The sequence below is a fragment of the Schistocerca serialis genome, chromosome 2, assembly GCF_023864345.2.
Source record: "Schistocerca serialis cubense isolate TAMUIC-IGC-003099 chromosome 2, iqSchSeri2.2, whole genome shotgun sequence".
NCBI classification, from domain to species: Eukaryota; Metazoa; Arthropoda; class Insecta; order Orthoptera; family Acrididae; genus Schistocerca; species Schistocerca serialis.
Window position 1 is genome coordinate 360,053,812 of NC_064639.1, and position 21,398 is coordinate 360,075,209.

General features: G+C 37.2%; 1 protein-coding gene across 1 annotated transcript in view; it reads right to left on the minus strand.

The window, feature by feature from the left end:
- LOC126457180 (transmembrane protein KIAA1109) overlaps positions 1 to 21,398 on the minus strand; it is a 507,473-nt gene that overhangs the window by 307,183 nt on the left and 178,892 nt on the right. Inside the window, exons 32-40 of the mRNA XM_050093265.1 lie at positions 18,030 to 18,132; positions 13,070 to 13,114; positions 12,147 to 12,323; positions 10,215 to 10,335; positions 9,853 to 10,105; positions 7,708 to 7,851; positions 6,896 to 7,100; positions 4,559 to 4,740; positions 2,815 to 3,067 (exon numbers count right to left, since the gene is read on the minus strand). Coding sequence (XP_049949222.1) covers positions 2,815 to 3,067; positions 4,559 to 4,740; positions 6,896 to 7,100; positions 7,708 to 7,851; positions 9,853 to 10,105; positions 10,215 to 10,335; positions 12,147 to 12,323; positions 13,070 to 13,114; positions 18,030 to 18,132 — 1,483 coding nt within the window. The remainder of the gene's footprint in view (positions 1 to 2,814; positions 3,068 to 4,558; positions 4,741 to 6,895; positions 7,101 to 7,707; positions 7,852 to 9,852; positions 10,106 to 10,214; positions 10,336 to 12,146; positions 12,324 to 13,069; positions 13,115 to 18,029; positions 18,133 to 21,398) is intronic.

Sequence of the window (21,398 nt, forward strand, 5' to 3'; positions counted from 1 at the left end):
GGGAAGCACAGAATGCTCACAAATGGTTACTGGTAATCCATCGAGGACAGCGGGACAGCAGCTGAACATGAGGTACATTGTTTATTCAAAACATGCTAGCAGTTTCAACGTCAAAAAGAGGCACCTTCAGGCCTCAAGCATAATCTGTCACCAACGTATGAACCAGACTGACAAAGACCAATGGAGTCTACAAACAACAGATGACAAGTCTGACAATTGGTGGGATTGTTACTGCTGTGACAATATGGAATCAGTTGATTTTGGCCCTGCTGCACTCACTGCACATGCTAGCATAACATGCTTAATAAGTTGTACTGTTTAAATTTGAAGACTCAGTTGGCCTTTGTCAGTGTGGTTCGTACACTGATGACAATATAATTGGAGCCTGAAGATGATGCTTTTTAGTGTCGAAATTGGTAGCATGTTTTAAATAAATGACACTGGATTACAACACAGCTGTTGGTTTCAATTATTATTATTATTCAAGCTCATGAATGGCGTTGTATTGTGTTCAGTGATGTATTGCAGTTGTGCACTATCCTGGATAACCACTGTTGGCGAGTATGGCAGCAACTTGAGGAGATCTCCTATACTTCCAATGTTTTGGTGAAGGCACAGCAGAGTTACTCCTGGTGTAATGATGTGGGAAGTCATCATGTATGACTGATGGAATTCTGATGGCACACCGCTACATCACGGACATCCTTCGTCCTGGTGTGTTACCTCTCATATGGTGCCATTTTTCAACAATAAAATGTCCATTCACACATGACATATGTCTCTATGAAATGTCTGCAGGGTGTTTCAGGTTCCCCCATAGTCAGTAAGATCCCCAGATCTTTTCCCAGCCTCAAGAGAAGATATGACAGCTTTATGACATCCTCCCCAACCTTATTAGTGAATGAATTCTGGCCAGAGGAGTTGCTATGTCAAGCTGATAAGTTGGCTCATTCTGCCAAGTTCTTTGTAATTATGACTCGATTTTCTGGTCACTGAAGTTGAGATCACATACCATCTCAACCCAAAAAATTTCATTTCATTTTCTCCTCCCCTTCTGTCTGCTTCACCTTTTTTGTAAGGCAGTGTATATCAGTGACGCCAACAGACAGCCATTCAGACAAGAAATCCTTACTATCAATAGCAGTTTGACCATTGTCTGAATGAAAACTGTTATGCAGCTTTACAGAAATTTGGAAACTGCAGGTTGTTGGACATTTACAGTCCCAATAATGAAACTGCCACTTCAGGAGTCTTTAAATGGTTAAGGTCAACCTATTCACTTAGTTAAATGGAGACAGAATTTCTGAGAAGTAACCCTCATCCATTTTCTCTAAAGGGATACAATTTCTGAAGTCTCTATAAACTGGGTACAATCATCCAATTAGAAGTTTTAAAGATGGAATATGGAGAGTCTACTTGAATGGACAAACAAATTCTACGATGCTAGCAAACAGAAACAAGAAAAACAAAAGACCCTGCATGCTTAAGCAAGCCTAAGAGACTTGAGATACGAGAGTTCCTCCAGAGACTGGTTGTTATCACATCAACAGAGGTCCATCCACGATAATGATGAAGCAAGGCTTCAAACACAGGATTTTCTTTTACAGAGGTTTCTATCATAATCATAATCTAGGCAGTTAAGCCAGAATCCCTGTATGCATATCACAGTCTCACTGTTGCTGAAGAATACCTGGATGGTATCAAACAATAGGACTTCTTGTGCTGATACCCCAGGTTCACCAAATTCAAGCCTAGGTAAGCTAACCAAATTACAGTATTATCTGAAATATGTAACATGGACACCTCACATCAATAAAGTACTAGTTCTGACTCATGGAGTACCAAAGTACAAAATCACAAAATATTAAGCAGAAACGTCAGATGTTCAAAAACTGTTTCTTTCACTAAATCTTCCCACACTCACAGTGAGAAGAATCAAAGTCCATGACAACCACAGAATGGAATTTTTTGATAGTGTGTGACAGAGATCTTCTGAGTACACCTGTCATTTATGAGAGGCATATGTGCTTTGCTGGGAGAGTCTACAAGGTATTTTGTAAAAAATTCTGAAGGTATCCACAAGAGTGAGCTAGGCAAAGGTTTGTTCACAGTCTAACAAAAAGGGCCAGCAAGCATCTTGTGAAGTGTACACTGTGTGTGACTAGCTCTACACCTACATGATCACTCTGCAGTTCAAACTTATGTATTTGGCAGAGGAAACACTTGCTTCTTAACTAAACAACCACTAAGTCGATAGAACCAAAGATACGAACAAAGGAGTTCATAGGGAGCTGTTTTTGATGATATCTGAAATCCACTGGATTACCTTCAGTAACTAATCAATATTCTACTTAAATAGCAAAAAGATAACATGGAGCTGTTGATCCAGGAATAATAAGATCCACTGCATTTCTCACACCACATCCATGATAGATCAAAACTTGATGTCTGCTGGATTAGTAATGGAAACCAAACAGAACCTTAAAAATATGTATATGGTAAAAACTTTTATTTTTTCATGAATGGCACTTGAGCCAGCTCTAAGATATATCACAATAAATGCATGCACAATTAAAGTGCTAATGTTTTAAAATAGTTATCCCCCCTACACACACACACACATGCACGCACAGTAACATTAATGCTGTATAACTGAGTTATTCATTGTTTCAAATACTTTATTATTCATCACACAATGCAAAATAAGTGTAGCTTCTGCAAATAAGTACTGATATCATCAAAGCCAGGTTACAGAAACTTCAATCACTTCTGGACAACTTCACTTCTGAATAACTGCCTAAATTTGCATTTTACCTGTGACATTTGCTGTACTCTTCTCGTTGGATTCTACATCATCTTTTGACTTGGAAGATTCATTGCCAACTGTATCCGTCTCTCCCTGTGCTGTTGCTTGATCTCTGCCATTTTCTCCTTTTTCAAAAAGTGCCCTCTTTATTACTTTCAGAGAGACACCTTCGAGACCACACTCAAACATAATAAACCCAAGTTTGTCTTCATTTGCAGTGCTTATTTCCTCAGTGTTGCTTGAAGTTGTACTGGGGCGGCCCTGTGAAGTACAACTCTTTTATAGTCATCTTACAATAAGGATGTTTGTATACAATAAAACTCACATTTCCCTGTAACCTGAAAACTCGTTTGTCTATATTCACTCCAATGAGTTTCAAGAACAAAGGAGGACCGTTCAAAACCAAACCCAACATTAGCAAACCTTGAAAAATAGCAAGATTAAAATTTCATGTTCCAGAATATTCCTATCTAAAAATGTATTTCTTTCCAAAATCCATTCTTATAGTTTAGTAGCCATGATTTTTCTGTATCTGAAAATGTACACTACCACTTAAATAACATGTTAGTTTGATGATTATTCAATTTAGCAAACTTTCACTTCCTGGAAATTCTTGGGAAATTTTAGGAATCCCCAAGCACTTTAAAACTTGTTTCCCATGAAGTAGTACCTATTATTTTATTATTTTCTTGTTATGCAGCTTTTGGTTAAACACATTTGCTTTTCTGTTTTATTGTTTCTTTCTTATGTAAACAAGTAAAATGTAATAATCGTGTATTTTACCAATCTGTAATTACTGTAATATGTGAGTCTGTAAATATGAGTCACTTACAAAGGTTGATGGGACAGTTAAAGTGTGTCAATCAGTTGAGGATAGGATTTCAACTTGTACAGTTACTATGTTGATTCATTAGAGCTGTGTGAAGTAATATGTTAGTCTTTGCCACAAGTGAACTTTGTGAAACTTTTGTTAACTGGTGTAGCTTACTCATCTGTTATAAAATATTGAGCTTTCTGCGTTTTACAAAGTTGACCACCTATATAGAACTTAATGTCAATAAATATGATGAGATCAAGAAATAATTTCTGCAGTACTGTGTATGTTACTTAGTAACTGTTTGCCAAATCTTGTAAAGACAATAAGGCAATCGAATAACAAATGCCATGAGACTTGCAAGGCAAAATTCATATCAATAAAGCTACAACCCATCCACAATTATGCTCTGCTTCAGTTGCCATTTCGGAGAGTATAAGCACATACTTCCATTTAAGCACTGTTTTTAAGTACACCTCATGAGATGAAACAGATGACTCCAACACTAGGAATCTACGCAATATCATGTGTAGTAGATGTTTTCATACTTAATTTTTTGGGAAACAAGATTTTTATCTACGTTGGCAGATAATAAGGAAAGAGTGAAATGTATACTTTATTATGTGTCGTAATACTTGTAATGTTGATTTAATGCATTTCCTGCTTACACTTAGCTTCTTTGCCAAGATTATCATTTGCTAACTAGCTGTCTGTTTTCTTAAATCTGATGTAATGCAGCTCAATCACTGAATCTCACCTGCTCAATTGTTTCATATGGACATAATCCGTATTCTGCTTATGTTTTCTTCACAAGTTCAAATTCTGATTAGCCCAACCCTTCCTATTCTTTCACACATTACAATTTCTAAAAGACTTTACCAGCTGAAATTTGCTTTGTTTAAGGTGCTCTGCTTCACAGATTTGCAATATTTACTCACAGTATCTGCTGTTGATTCTGCTGAGAAATGATGGCTGTAGAAATCAACAGGTCGAAGAGGAGATGTAATCTTTGCACATGTAAATAACACACGGGAGTACTGACTTGGTATAGCTGTAATTACTGCATCCTTCAGAATGGAGCTCTCATTTTTCAGCCTGCGTAGCTGTGTATGTATCTTTCCTACAAAAGAATAGAGATTAACAGGATGGAGAAAAGTGGTTAGAGGCACAAAAGGTTTCTGTCTATTCTGTTTCATCAGTGGTCAATATAGAATATGAAATCAATTGCAAGACAGGGTGTAGCAAAATAACAATAAATTATTGGGACAATTGGTGAAAAATTGTGTAACAAAGTAAGATAGATAACATATTAATCTAGCTAACTTTCACGAAATAAACCAGATGTGAGGCATTATTTATTGAGTGCCCCTCATAGATTTAAAAGATTTAATGCAAATGTTTAAATAATGGAAAATCCAGGATGGAATAATTATAATATTATGAAAAGGATAGATAGCTACTCACCATATAATGGAGATGCTGACTCACAGATAAGGCACCTTTCACGATTTGTAATTAATGCAAATGTTTCTTATTCTGATACTGTAGAAGGGATGATGATATGAATAAGTTCAGGGCAGGAAAAATAAAATTGGCCTGGAAAATACTTACATGGTTGATGCAGAATTGGTCCTCATTAATGGACCTACCACAGAAAATGCTGGGAGCCCTGATTTCCATACTTCATTTGGTTGCTGTCACATGTTTGCAAATGTAAATCTCTCATATGCTGCGTCCAGAGTACTTTGCTGTGTCATTTCGTTGGAGGGAGTGAGAGGAGTGAGTGAGTGACTATTTGAATGTAACACAAAGTGGTGCTCATGATAAAAAAGCACATATTCATTGTCTAGTGTTATGCGATGCACTGTTCATTAAAAATGTAGAGGAGTTGTTTGTGCGAGAATTTAAGACTGCAAGCATTTTTGCAAAACCTCAAGTAAAGTCTGCAATGCAAACTTAATGGCAAAATTGAATAAAACAGACTCTGTGGTGAATAAAAACCACAACTATCCGAAAAGAGGGTCAATCTCATGTTAGTCCCGTTGTAAACATTTTCATTTTCAACAAATTGTTGGGAGCAATGAAACAGGACAGAAATAAAAAACTTAGACGAAAAATAAAGTGACAGAAAAAAACCATTGAAATTAACAACTTTTCCCTATCCCTATACATAAAGAATATAGCTTCAAAATGAATAGTTTCCTAACAAATAAGTACATCAAACAACAGACAATGTTTACTATTTATGAATAAACAATAATATGTGGTCAATCATAACCACAATTTTCACTTTTGCACAAAGCTGTGACATTTTTAATTGTAACGATTCCACTCTCCTGTGCCAAGTTCTCTTCACATACCATCATTTTGACTTTTGTCTATCTTTGTGTAAGCTTTTACCAAATCAAAGAACTGCATTTCTTTCTTTCTTTCTTACTTTTTAAGGTCTCTTTTTTTGTACCTAAGCACTCTTAACCAATATTCTTCTGCACCGATTGTTATCCCTTGTAGAATTTCATTTGAAAGTCATTTCTTACTTTCCATTTATGAATTCTTGTGGTTATATTGCATATTTTATGGTAGCTGTTTTCTCGTTAATTATATTTTTGCCTGATTTAGTGTACTAAACAGCATGATCATCAGCATTAATTTCATTTTATATTTTATTCATATCCAAGATAATAGATATGTGGTGTAGGCTTTAATGTTATTCAACTGATGACAATTTTTGACTGAATTTGGATAGCTCCCCAAGACAGTAATTACTTTAGCCTTAGTGGCTAAGATTTTCAAATTTTAGTTGGAGAGAATCTGATTACCTGATGTAGTTTGTATTATATACTGAATGTGCATGTCTCCCCTCAATATAAATAATAATTTATCTAAGAAATCCCTGAGTTGTAAGATATTAATGAGACATTCAGCTATTTACAAAATGCCACATTCTAGTGACCTAGTGATCAATGGGATGGTAGTCCATAATATTCCTTTTTTGAACAGATTCCGGAGTGGATATAGAATGACATGAATATTGAGGTTTTCTCACTGCAATTGATTGGCATTGCGAACAACATCCTGAGTGTATTTTTAGCTGGAAACACAAAACAATTATTCAAACAATTTTCGCTTTCCTTGAACAAAGGTTAGCAACAGAAAAATGTAAATTTTAACAAGAAAATGTAAAAAATTACAGCTTTTTTATGTTCTGCTTTCCCAGAGAGGCCCTTTACCGTACATGTAGCAACATGCTATGGGAAATGACTCATTTTACTAACCTATTGAAAGTGTTACAATGAGTTCTTCCTGCTGAGTCTCTGATGTTTCTATATAAACTGGATCTCCTCCCAGAATATCTGTTGCAGTGCCTGGTGTCGAATGACCTGGGAAGAGGGCTTTATTCATCTTGCTGATGCCACTCACTTTCTTCTGTCCACTTGGCAGAACAGAGGGTCGTTGGAATGTCTGAACCATCTCTCGTGCCTATAAAGATAAATCACTTTAAATCAACTGACATTATTCTAGAACAGAAGTTTCATTTTCTCAGGTTGCCTAATTTATTATTCAATTACATAAAACAAAACAAACAACTGTAAATAACTAAAAGAGAGGTAGGGTGAACAGAATCTTGCTTTCAGATTCGTTAAAAAAGAACGAATATTAAAACTACAGCAATCACATAGTGAAACGAAACAAAGTTGTAGGGGAGTAAAAAAGATTCATAAGAAAATGAAAACATGAAAAACTGATGTACTTAGAGGCAGAAACTAGGTGATGATTTAAAAGAAAATAGTTAACAATAAAAGTTGCCGTCTGAAAACTAAAGGTAAAGCTGTCCTCAACTAGAAGGTTGGTTTGATCACTGCACAGGTTTGCTAGGCATGGTATTACTAGAACTGGTATGCCCTTACCTTACACTCCTGAAGACTATGTTATAAGAGTTATTTAAACTTAAGCCTCTTCACCAATTACTTTGTCTATAAGTAATTTATGTATTTAAACAAGGTCCCATTAATTTTTTCACACAAATCAGCAATTATGCTGTGTAAGTCAAGCCTAGTACAGCGAATGGGCTATTTGATAAACATACCTGTTTCCCACAATGAAATCTTGTAGTAATGCTGTCAAAGCAGACCGCAAACAGTGATACACATGTCAAGTCACGTAAATTATCGAGAGCTGAAAATGAAATAATTTCCTCAACAACAGATGCTTGAAGCAAAGTAATATTGACCTGAAACAAATTTAAAGCAGTTAGAATACAGGTATAACAAGTACATACTATAGCTTCAAAATTTATTCATTTCACAATAAAAACTACTTTCACACTACTGTATGCATTATTATTTCATGTGGAGAAAAGCAATAGGGCATTAACAAAAACAGTGTGTTTAAAATCCAGCTATAATACTGAAAAAAAAATTACAGAATACTATATTTACTACGCAGAATAATAGCTGGAGTGTTGTCAGATATTTCTCCGCTCCACAATTTCATTTATTACGTAATAGATAATACCCTGTCTGATTGGAGAATACTGTTAATCTTTATTTTTTTCAAAATGATAACAGAAAAATAGAGACCAAACTGTAACAAGCCATTTTAATGGTACTTATTGCGTTAGCTTATGGAAGACAGGACTTTTCTATCTACTGCAGAAGCTATTTAGAATTTCCTTATTTCTTTTTCATACTAATTATGATAAAAAAAAATGGTTCAAATGGCTCTGAGCACTATGGGACTTAACATCTATGGTCATCAGTCCCCTAGAGCTTAGAACTACTTAGACCTAACTAACCTAAGGACATCACACACATCCATGCCCGAGGCAGGATTCGAACCTGCGACCGTAGCAGTCGCGCGGCTCCGGACTGAGCGCCTAGAACCGCTAGACCACCGCGGCCGGCAATTATGATCATCTTCAGGCGTTACCAATGTTATGACTGGCGGCACAATCAAAGGAATGGTACAACAGAATAACATTAAGCCAATAAATTATGATTCAAAAGGCAAATTTTAAATGCTCATTAAGAATACAGCTACCAAATATGATTTTTGACACAGAAAAGATAAGAGCCATTCCACTTAACCCAAAACCATCAAATTTCAGAGCACTCTCATATTTACAAGATGTCACTACCATGCCAATAAGCTCACAACTCTACACAATGAAGAAAAGGCAAAATATATTATGTATTTACTGAATAAATTAGAATATTCACAAAACCATAGCTTAACTTGCTTAGCAAGATTTTAAACAATGAGCAAAAAAATGAAGTATGTATCAAAAACATTGATTTTTTTTTTAGATTTCAGCTCCACCTGTTGGAAGGAACCTTAAACTATACAACTGAAGAAATTTCAGTACTTCCGGAACCTGCAAAATTACTTTAAAAATTCCTTCAGGAAGTTTATGCACATGAACAAATTCTTACCATTAATCACGGTGTTATGATTACATAAACGATTTAAAACACATGATTTTCAACATTTATGCAGTATAATGTTAAATAACAATGTATTCAGCAGTGAACGAAGTGGTACTGAATGCGATCCACAGGAAAATGTGGTGGTGGTGGTGGTAGTGGTAGTGGTAGTAGTAGGAATTTTAATCTTTTGTGGATAAATTTTACAAGGGTATAGGATAAGTTATGATATTACAGTTTCAAAATAGAAAACATAATTCACAGGTACAGGCTTTCATACACATGCAGGTCTAGTCTGACAAAGATGGACATGTAATCTGGCACAGCCTTATAATAACCTTACTTAATGAAATTTTATTCTTAATGACTGAAATGATATCTCATTTACAATACTATGTAAGACTAATAGAACCCCTCATTCTCAGTTAACTATGAAGTTAAACCATAATCATCACGAGAGACATAAGCTGTCCAAGTCTTGGAAATGTTCCATCATGAAGAGGAGAGGAGAGAAGAGAAGAGAAAACGGGAGCAGCAGCATTCAGGCAGATTGGTAGGGTAGACTGTAACTGGGTAAGAGATAGTTGGGGGAGGGGGGGGGGGGGAGGTAGAAATGAAAAATGCACAGCAGTACAAAAGAACCTCCCATAAGGTGACTTCTTTTCTATTCATGTATGGGGCAGCATCACTATAAACTCTTAATTCATATTTAAGACATAAACCGCAAGCCCTTCAAAAACTATACAGCTATGACAAGTTAGCACTGTGTGTGTGTGTGTGTGTGTGTGTGTGTGTGTGTGTGTCATTACCTTTGGTAGGATAAGAGTGCCCTGTGCCTGAGTAGAAATGCATTCTTCATACACATTTTTTGCATGAGGAGTGACACCAGCAGGTCGTTCTGCCGTGCTCCGTTTGCTGCTCGCTTGCAAATGTTGGCTGAAGTACCCATCACGATTCAAAACATTTGCAGCCTCTACTCTTCCTATGCACTCAGAATGCAAATGATTTAATACTGTTAGAGGATGAAGAGATGAAAGCGTTGGAGTCAGTGCATCAGTGAATCTGAAAGATCCATAAAGTAATTAAACAGTGAAACCTTCATGAAGAACTGTAATGTCTCAGTGATCACAATATTATAGAGAAAATGTGAGAATAAATTATGGGAACTTACCTCTGCAGAGATTCTAGGACAAGTGGTGTTAGCATAATGTCAACATCCCCCTTCAGCTTCAGTATAACGGTCGTTCGATTGCCATACTCATGTTGAAGAGTTAACAGTTCTTCTTCACAACCTGTAATTTTTTTCCCATGTTAAATGTAAACTCTTATAGAGGTTAATAACTGAGTAATATTTTAAAGGAAAGTTTATGATATAATATTACATTATATGATGGGAGTGTGACCATGGAATTCTTATTTGAGTGGAACTGTCTGCAGGATCCACTAGGAAGATGATGTTGACAAACAAATGACTCTCTTAACTGTGATCTCAGAATTTCATTCCTTTTATTACATTAATATTATCTTGCCTAACATTGTGTGTATTAGACCCTGAGCTATTCCCTTCTTCTGCTATGATTTTTCCGAACCACAATATTACAAATGCCCAATACTGGAAATTTCTGTTATGGCTTCATTTCAAACATTTTATGAAATAACATAAAACCTAGTGTTGTTTTGTGTTGTCTCAGATAAAAAGTGCTCGAAGAACATTATCTATTTTCATCTGATGTGTGATTGAACACAAAACTTTTTCCAAACTTATTAGAAATAGTTCATATGAATGCTGGGTATTCATTTATCAAAAACTCTTAATGAATTTCAGCAGCTATCATATTAACCACAGCTTCATTATCTTACACTCAAAGTTTATTTTCAGTTAATAAAATTACTTCTTGTTTTAGCACTATAGAACATCTATTTATTTACTTAGTTGTATGACATACCTACAATTTAAGACTACAATTTACGATTATACCTGTCATGTCAAATGTGCTGCTATCCTGGAAAATGCACTGACATTATTCAGAATATACAAAATCAATTTGATAGAAACTACATGGACACATTAAAACATGTTGGAGAATAATGCTTGTGCTTCAAGTATTACTGTAATGCTTAGCTGTGGATTAGGTTTTTTATGACTGACACCGAGATATAAATACCTAAATATTTCACTAAATAATGGAATATTCTGTTTTATTTGTGAATTTGCTAGGATGTAAATCAGTTGTCAGTTGGAAAAGGCTGGCAGGAAAAGTTGGTCATGGTCTTGTTGAATAAATACAAATGAAACTGCAGAGATTACTTTAAAATTTCTGTAACTATGGATGCAAGAAAATTCTGTATGAGTATTATAATTTTCTAACTTATCAATGAAATGGAGCAATGAGGAACAGTGCACAAAAATGAAAAATATTATAAATGACTGACTCTCGCAAATGAGACAACCATCACTGACACACACGCCTTACTTGTTACAGTAAAAGACAACATGTGTCCTCACAAAGCAGGAATTTATATTTCTTTGGTGATGATGGATGAAATATACTAATCAGATTATTCAGGTACTCAAAGTATGTTGCACCATCATGTGTCTTTCTTGTAGTTCACAAAATTGTAAAAACTCAGATTTCCATGGAACAGTAAGTACATTGCAATGTCATGGAAGAATTACCCATGGCATATTCTTCCACAAATTGTACTGCAGAGAGACCTTTGAAGATTCATGATGTAACAGTTTGATGCACTCTGAAGTGAGTTTCCACCTCAATACCTAGGTGATTATTTCATTTTGCTAAAAGTAAGTGATGGAGAAAACTGAAATTTATGGACAAGAATCTATACTGGAGCTTCAGTAATCCTACACAGGAATATTCTCACAAGCCATTCAGAATTTCTCATCTCTTTCAAGCAGATGTATGTGCATACACAACTTAGGCTCAAGGAAAATTACTCAAAAATAGCTGGATTACTGTATCTTTAAATCCAGTAAAATTTCAAAAATCATCAGCACAGGTGCAAACATTCAGGCATATTTGCTTCATTTCAATTATCTATGATACTGTTGCATTAATCCCAAGAAACAACAAAATATACTCACCACTCTCCAAATCATCTGCTTCTGAGCCCATAAATGTGCTACTGTCCCAGGTGTATGGATGAGTTGGTGTTTTGCCACTTTGTGGAGGAGGGGAACCATGTTCATTTGGACGACCCACCATTTTAAGAGATGTAAATCCTTCTGTCAAAGTTTCAAATTTTGGTGTATACTTACTACCTGCAAACATAAATAAAAGCCATATAATGTATCAACATAATGTTCACTGACAAACTTACGTGAGAACACCAGCTGGAAAAATGAGTGTCGGAGAGAGGGAGAAAAAAGATTTATTCCACATAAGTGCTTCATTTAAAATAAATTATGGATGAACGTACACAGATTTTGTTAAGTGCTTTCATGTTTAGCAGGTCATAAAAGTAAAATTCCCCACAATTTGCAAATAAAGTATCTTGTGTTAACTTGTTTTCCCATTTTTGGACTTTATACATGAAAATGATAAACAGTCTGTCCTATAAATCCAACATGAGTTATCTGCTACTGTCATCCTTGGCTACAAATTTCTGAAGACAACTGTGTAACATATTTGGAAGTTCATACTTTCTGCTCTCTTTAGCGCCTCAGGTACTGTTCCTTCCTTTTTTAAGAGTCACATTTAGTGAAATTACATTCAAAGTAACAACTTTGTTGCAACTTTTGTTATGTAGTTGGTTAAAAAAACTTTCAAATCTTTGATGGAAAGTTAATACAGTCAATCAGTTACCATTTCCATTGGAAGTCGACAATTTTTTATTAAAAGCACGTTAAAAATTAAGTTTAATGCAAAGAGCAGATGAACAGTAAGAAGTAAACTAGTTACGTAATTAGGCCATGAACCATAAACTGCATGTCTCACAATCTGTTCAGCATACATTCAGAGCAATACAAGCATGTTAGGCATAAACATAAAACATGATGGAAAATACCTGCACAGATGTTCTTGCCCATTACAGGATGCAACCTATCAGCATCTGTAATAAATTGACAGCATCCAGTGATAATCACTATGCAATGAAATGGATCATGCAGTATTCCAAGAAACAATTATATATGGTGTCACAAAAACAGCAGTAAACAAACTTAAGCACACTGCATTTTAAAGCACACTACTGGCCATTAAAATTGCTACACCACGAAGATGACGTGCTACAGATGTGAAATTTAACCGACAAGAAGATGATGCTGCGATATGCAAATGATTAGCTTTTCAGAGCATTCACGCATGGTTGGCGCCGGTGGCGACTCTTAAAACATGCTGACATGAGGAAAGTTTCCAACTGATTTCTCATTCACAAACAGCAGTTGACCGGCGTTGCCTAGTGAAACGTTGTTGTGATGCCTTGTGTAAGGAGCAGAAATGCGTGCCATCAAGTTTCTGACTTTGATAAAGGTCGGATTGTAGCCTATCACGATTGCGGTTTATTATATCGCGACATTGCTGCTCGTGTTGGTCAGGATCCAATGACTGTTAGCAGAATACGGAATCGGTCGGTTCAGAAGGGTAATACGGAATGCCGTGCTGGATCCCAACAGCCTTGTATCACTAGCAGTCGAGATGACACGCATCTTATCCCCATAGCTGTAACGGATCATGCAGCCACGTCTTGATCCTTGAGTCAACAGATGGGGACGTTAGCAAGACAACAACCATCTGCACAAACAGTTCGACGACGTTTGTAGCAGCATGGACTATCAGCTCGGAGACCATGGCTGCGGTTACCCTTGAAGCTGCATAACAGACAGGAGCGCCTGCGGTGGTGTACTCAACGATGAATCTGGGTGCACGAATGGCAAAACATTATTTTTTTGGATGAATCCAGGTTCTGTTTACAGCATCATGATGGTCGCATCCGTGTTTGGCGACATCACGGTGAACGCACATTGGAAGTGGTTATTCATCATCGCCATACTGGCGTATCACCCGGCGTGATGGTATGGGGTGCCATTGGTTACACGTCTCGGTCACCTCTTGTTCGCACTGACGGCACTTTGGACAGTGGACGTTACATTTCAGATGTGTTATGACCCGTGGCTCTACCCTTCATTCGATCCCTGCGAAACCCTACATTTCAGCAGGATAATGCACGACCGCATGTTGCAGGTCCTGTACGGGCCTTTCTGGATACAGAAAATGTTCTACTGCTGCCCTGGCCAGCACATTCTCCAGATCTCTCACCAATTGAAAGCGCCTGGTCAATGGTGGCCGAGCAACTGGCTCTTCACAATACGCCAGTCACTACTCTTGATGAACTGTGGTATCGTGTTGAAGTTGCATGGGCAGCTGTACCTGTACACTCCATCCAAGCTCTGTTTGACTCAATGCCCAGGCATATCAAGGCCGTTATTACGGCCAGAGGTGGTTGTTCTGGGTACTGATTTCTCAGGACCTATACACCCAAATTGCGTGAAAATGTAATCACATGTCAGTTATAGTATAATATATTTGTCCAGTGAATACCCGTTTATCATCTGCATTTCTTCTTGGTGTAGCAGTTTTAATGGCCAGTAGTGTATAATTGTGATTATAATAAAAATATTAATTTTTTGACAGTGAAGTGAGTCTTGTCACCACAACTGAGAAATCAGCATGTGAGACTGGCAGATTCAGGCTCCATGTTTGATGTCATGTACCACTAAATAATTATCCTTGATGCAGTACTCCACATTATATCCTTGAGGATCTCCTCATTGTGGATCTATGGAATGAAAAGTACACAAAATCTACTAGGGTTTACTCGGTATTGTGAGGGCACCTGAGGAACTATTTCAAGGAGACACAATTGTATCAGACACAAAAGTCAATATTAACAGTCAGGAGAGTGGCGTGCTGACCACATACCCCTCCAGTATATTCATCCAGTGATTCCCGTCTTTTTACTGCTACATACAACTTTTTCTTTTAATGTGTAATTTTTCTTTTCTCCTCATGTTCTATTTTCGACAAAATAATGCACTGCAACACCACACATCTTTTGGAATCACTGCCTTCGGTATCACCACTATCACAACCACAACCACTTCACTGACACTTTTTGGAAGCACTATGATATACAATCCTTGTAAACATTCATTCAATAAGATTGAAGATTTTATACCCAACGCCTCCCAATGACACACTTTGTCAGGTCCACAATGACAATGTGACTTACTTGAATCCTCTCAATATGTTTATATCAGAATAACTGGAATTAAATACCTTTGTCCAATGCAATTACCTTATCCTTGCTGAGATCCACTATCAAATTTGCTAATCTCTTCATTTTTTTCCTGATTCACAAAATTTAGTGCATTGTAATTGCAAGAATCTCTGTCAGAAATACATACTCCAATTCCTTAGACATCAGTGCCAAATATTTGTTGAGATCACAAACTTTACTTTTCTTTGTACTAGGAGTAACAGACTACCACTATTTGGAAGTAAAAATGAAATATTCCATACACTTTCTTGGAATGGCAATATTTGAAAAAATTTCAAGTACCTAAATTGTTGTTTATAGTAAAGCAGTTGAAATTTCCCAAATATGATCATTTAATATAATGTCAACTGCTCATTGCCTAGTGGACAGGCCTCAAACGATTGCTTTGGCTTCGGGCAATACAAAACAAAATCCATAGAACTCAAAGATAAGTTTTAACTTTCTGAATTGTGAAATGTGAGCACAAAAGAGAACGGCAAAATGATTACATTTATTAACATTAATCACATATGTCCAGTCACAATTATAAAATAAAATGAAGTATGTGACACATTTCAGGATCAAAGCTTGTTGGGGTGAGTAGGGGTTTGCCACTTTAGAAGTTGCAGATTAATGATATCCATGGCATATGAAGCTGACAGGAACCCACTGCACAGTGCTAAATTGAAACCAACATGAAGGATATGGTGATTAATTGATTCAATGTTGTGCATGTTGTCTGATTAATAGATGACCTGCAAATGGAAAATTAGGTCCCAAAACAAGTTGCAGACACCAATATAATTTTTAAATAAAACTGAATAAACCATCCTGTTAACGATTTTTTATGGTTTTTATTGCATGCCATTCTAGGATTATAATTAAACTAGACAGTATGTTTCAGATTGTCAGGAACACACTTTCACATTTTCTCTTAATGTACTGCTGCAAAGTTCATCCATAATCAGGAATAGATATTCAATTTTCTCACAATGCATATTTAGGACACTTCACTTGTTGCATCACTGATGTGTCTGAACTGAAGCTATAGAAATTATCAGAGTCATGCTTCACCAGCATCATGATCTGTCATTTGACATTCACAGTTCGATAAAGACATCTTATGCAGTTTTCCAGCATTAATGTTCAGTGATAAACATCCACATTTCCCCTGCACATTTTCTCATGCCATTTTCCATTGGGATGTCATTTCAACATTCTCTCATCTCTTGGTCTATAGCTATGAACTTACTTCGTCCACTTGGCATCAATATCACTAGCTATATGCTCAGTGCACTGCCACTTTCTTTTCATTGGTCATCATTCTGTCTTCCACTGTCTTGCGATCTATTTATTGTCTGATCTCTCCCAGAAGCAGCCGATAGGCATATCTTCAGTTGGCAGGTGCTCGCAGTCTGGCCTCAGTGGCCAGAGACAGTGGTCACATGTATGTGAGTTGTGCTTGCATAAAGGAGTGTGTGTTTTCTACCTCAGAAGAAGGCCATTTGGTCAAAAGCTTAATTGTATAGCAGTCTTTTTGTTGTGCCTGTCTGAAACCCAACATCTCCTCTTTATTGTGAGTAGCAGTCTATCATTTCCATAACACAGAAGTATGACAGTTAGGTGGTTCTAACCGATCCAGTGGTTTAGGAGGAGATGTGGAACACATCCACATACATACACCCATTTTTATAATATTTATTGATTTCAGACCAACTTTTAAAGTTATTCTACTAAGTCACTCAATTTACCAATAACCTGCACAAAAAATAAATACTGCAAGACCATTAGTAAAATGATGGCGGTTCAGACATGTAAAAGAAACAAGTATTCCTTCTTCATTTACCATGTTTAATTATCTGAAAACTCATACATAAATCAAATGTAAATAGTCTTAAACACAATGTATACTTTCATTGTTTCATGCCACGTGCACTGAGGATGTCAAAAAACAATTTGTAATTACACACCTCAATTACAATCAAACCAGTGATTGACAATACATTTGAGGTAGACCAAGTCTAAAGCAGACCACCATGTGTTTCACAAGAGCATTATTGAATTAAATTTTTTCCAGAATGCGATATAACGTCACTTTATTTCAGTATTTTGAACGTTCACAAACGATCATCATTGCCACTAGCAGGAGTAAAAAATTCCCTTTATCAAGAAACACCATCAAGTATTCTTTTCATTCAAATACAAATCTGTGATCAACTGCACAGACTGTTGCTCATTATTCATCAAATATATTATGTACTTCTTGTTATGGGACACAGTTAATTGCTCTCTAATGAAGGAAATATTTTTCCTAGAGGTTATTATTTTACATCAGCCTGCCTATGATGTAAGCCTGTATCAAACTTCCAAAAATAACAGATTAATCTGTTGAAACTGGTAACGTGAAATTAAAATTTTTGTACAGCTGACAACTGATTTTTATTTTGGTGAAGAGTATATACATGGCAGATGCTGAACAATAGTTATGAACAAAATCATACCATCGAGTATCCTGTTGAAATGAAGTGACTTGCCATAAAATTTTATTGGTGATAAATTTGGAATGTAATTTCTACGAGAGGCAACTGAGATTAATGCTCAAAATCATAGAAATATGGGCTCTATCAAATAATCGCACAAAAATTACACTGGGTAGCTATAATGTATTGATAGGAGAGAATTATTAGCAGCAAAAATTGTCATGTCTTACCAACATAAATGAGACGACCATCCTCTGTCCGCTGGAACAGTGGGACTGTAAATGCATCGCAGCCTGATGGGAGAGATGCATGTGACCAGTTTCTACATGAGACCTGAAATGGAAATTAACGCAACCAGTTAGCAACATCCTAGAACGCTGTGACGTGCAAGCTGAAATAATCTCACCTCCCCTGGAGCTGTGAGGGCAGGCACTAAGTTTTGTCACAGTAACTCATCTGGTAAAAGCAGTGCCCATAAAAGGTGAGTGTCTCAGTTCAAGTTCTGGTTTTTTGGTTAGATACATTGTTTTAACATGTAAAGACGTGTCTCTTGAACAGTTTTTAGCTTAACACAGTGATTGCAGGAATGCTGCCCAAAATACCATAATCTTTGGACAGTATAGGCCTGAAATATGTTTTCCAAAAACGCAAAACTGGTTCACCTCATGGAAAATGCATAGTTGCATTTTGAGGATTCTCATGATGTGAAATTTAAAAGCTACTTTCACAAGGGCAGAACCATCACTGTGAAGTACAACTCTTCAATGTTGGAAAAAGGTAATCAAAGAAGAAACTTCTTTGTTATCACAATAATGTGACCTTACACACATCCTAAATGGTTGATACAAAACTGCACAGTCTTCACTCTGAAAAGGTTCCACATCCACCATATTTGCCAGTTATGGCTCCCCAGTGTTTCCAAAGAAACAGCGGGGAAGACAAAAACTCACAACACATCAAATAAAAAAAGTTGACACTGAGAAATATACTTATTTTGGCCATACCTTACTCTGCTGTAGGTATTAAAGAAATTAAAAGTCATTTGACTAAACATACTTATTAGTGATTAGGTTTAAAAAAATCAAAATGGATCACTATCTTCTCATACTGCAATTCTTTCAGGTGAAGAAATTTCAAGTATGAAACTTCCTGGCAGATTAAAACTGTGTGCAGGACTGAGACTTGAACTCGGGACCTTTGCCTTTCGTGAGCAAGTGCTCTACCATCTGAGCTACCCAAGCACGACTCACGCCCCGTCCTCACAGCCTTAATTCCGCCAGTACCTCATCACCTACTGGTGGAATTAAGGCTGAGTCGTGCTTGGGTAGCTCAGATGGTAGAGCACTTGTCCGCGAAAGGCAAAGGTCCCGAGTCTCGGCCCGGCACACAGTTTTAATCTGCCAGGAAGTTTCATATCAGCACATACTCCACTGCACAGTGAAAATCTCATTCTAGAAATTTCAAGTATTTTTAATGGATACACTTTGAGACACAAAAACGCTATACCCAGTTTTCGGAACTTGTATATTCCTTCCTCATGTAGAAAATAGAACTTGGTTGAGGAAGGTTAGAAAGGAGGGCAAGCCATTCACAAATGGGGTTAATGTTGGGAATTTATATATAAATTCTGAAAATGCAGAGTTCTACTGGCAATACTTGGGATTTTGTCTCCTAAAGGTAAGTACTGGCCAACCATCCTGTCTATTTGTAATGTTTTCTTAATAAAATGTTTCTTTTGATACAAATCTTGTGTTTTAACAATGTAGGAAAAGAAAGATTGCAACTTGCCATAAAGAAAAAACGGTTGCCGAAAGGCACAATTAAAAGACACTTACATAAAGCTTTCGGCTACAGCTTTCATCACCACTAGAGCAACACACCATTCATACACACAAGTTAGCACAACTCATGCACACATGACTGCCAGCTCTGGCAGCTCGGGCTGGAATGCAACTATCTTGTGGGGCACGAGCAGCAATTTGGAAGGGGTGGGGAAAGAGAAGGGGAAAGGATAGTGGTGTACAGGTGAGGGGGAGGGGCGTGGGAGTGGGGTAAGAGATGAATGCTCTCTTGTGGAGTGTCCAGAGACTAGAATAACGACAGGTGCAGGTGGCTGTCCACCCTGGTGGAAAGCTGGTTGGTAGTCATACCAATAAAAAAAAGCTGTGCAATGATTTGCCAGCTCTGCTGCAATCACTGCACAGCTTTATATATTGGTACGACTGCCAACAAGCTGCCCACCAGGATGAACAGCCACTGCCCAACTGTGGCCAAGAGCAAAGTAGACCACCCTGTGGCACAACATGTGGCTGAACATAACGTGCTTTGCTTTCAATGGCTGCTTCACTAACTGAGCCATCTGGATGCTCCCCTCTACCAGCAGCTTTTTTGAACTGCGCAGATGGGAGTTATCCTTACAACACATTCTCCGCACCCATAATTGTCTTGGCCTCAACCTACGGTAATGTACTACCCCACACCCTCCACCCAACTGTTTCCACCCCCTCCATCCTGTCATCATCTCTCCATTCTCATCTCCCACACTCTTTGTTTGCTGCCCTCTGCCAATGCACCCACCCATTTTTCCGTCCTCTCCTTTTTCACTCAATGCCCCACAATCCTGTTCCACAATCACCTGACGCTGCACCTGTTGGAATTCTCATCTCTGCACACTATGCCAGACAGCATTTATCTCTTATCTCCCCCCCCCCCCCCTCACCTGTACACCACTATCCCTTCCCCTTCTCCTTCCCCGCCCCCTCCAGATTGCAGCCTGCATCCCACATGACAGCTGCATTCCAGCCCGAGCTGCTGGAGTTCCCGGTCATGTGTGCATGAGGCGTGTTTGCTTGTATGTGTGAATGGTGTGTATTTCTCTTTGCTATAGCTGAAAGCTATATGTGAGTGTCTTTTAATGGTGCCTGTCTGCAACTAACATGTCGTCTTCTTTATGATAAGTAGCAACCTATCTTTTCCTACATTATTGATATTCCTGCCTGAGTTTCCAGTATTTAACCTTGTTTTTTCTTTGTCATGCCATGAACTTCTTACACTAGCTGCTTAGTGTAGCAATTCACATCCAGCAACATACATTTTAAACTTGTTAAGAAGTTCTTTGAATCAAGTATACCATCAGGAATTATTAGAACACAGAAGAAAGGTTACAATATCGATTCACATAACTGTGATGAACTAATTGTTCACTGGTGACTGTACTGAATCCACGCTATAATGCTGTTTCAATCAATTGAAACAGGTTGCAGCATTCAAAAATTATCCAATTTGTCTAACCTTCAATTACAAAAGAGAGCAGTTGAGCAAATAACCTGATAAACAATGTAAAACAGGGGGACTGGACAGGGATTTTAACCAACAATCTCCTGAACAAGAGTCCAGCACCATACTGCTGTGCAACCTCACTCGGTGCAAAAGAAAAAGTAATTAAAATTGAAATATGGTACAACAAAATTCAAACTCAAAGACGAGAATCAGCCTATCAGCAGTATTACTTTCATCTCCCAAAGGTATGTATTTGCCAGAAATCTTTCTCACAATTTTATAGTTTTCTTGAGTGTATTTTCCATTTGATACAATCAATA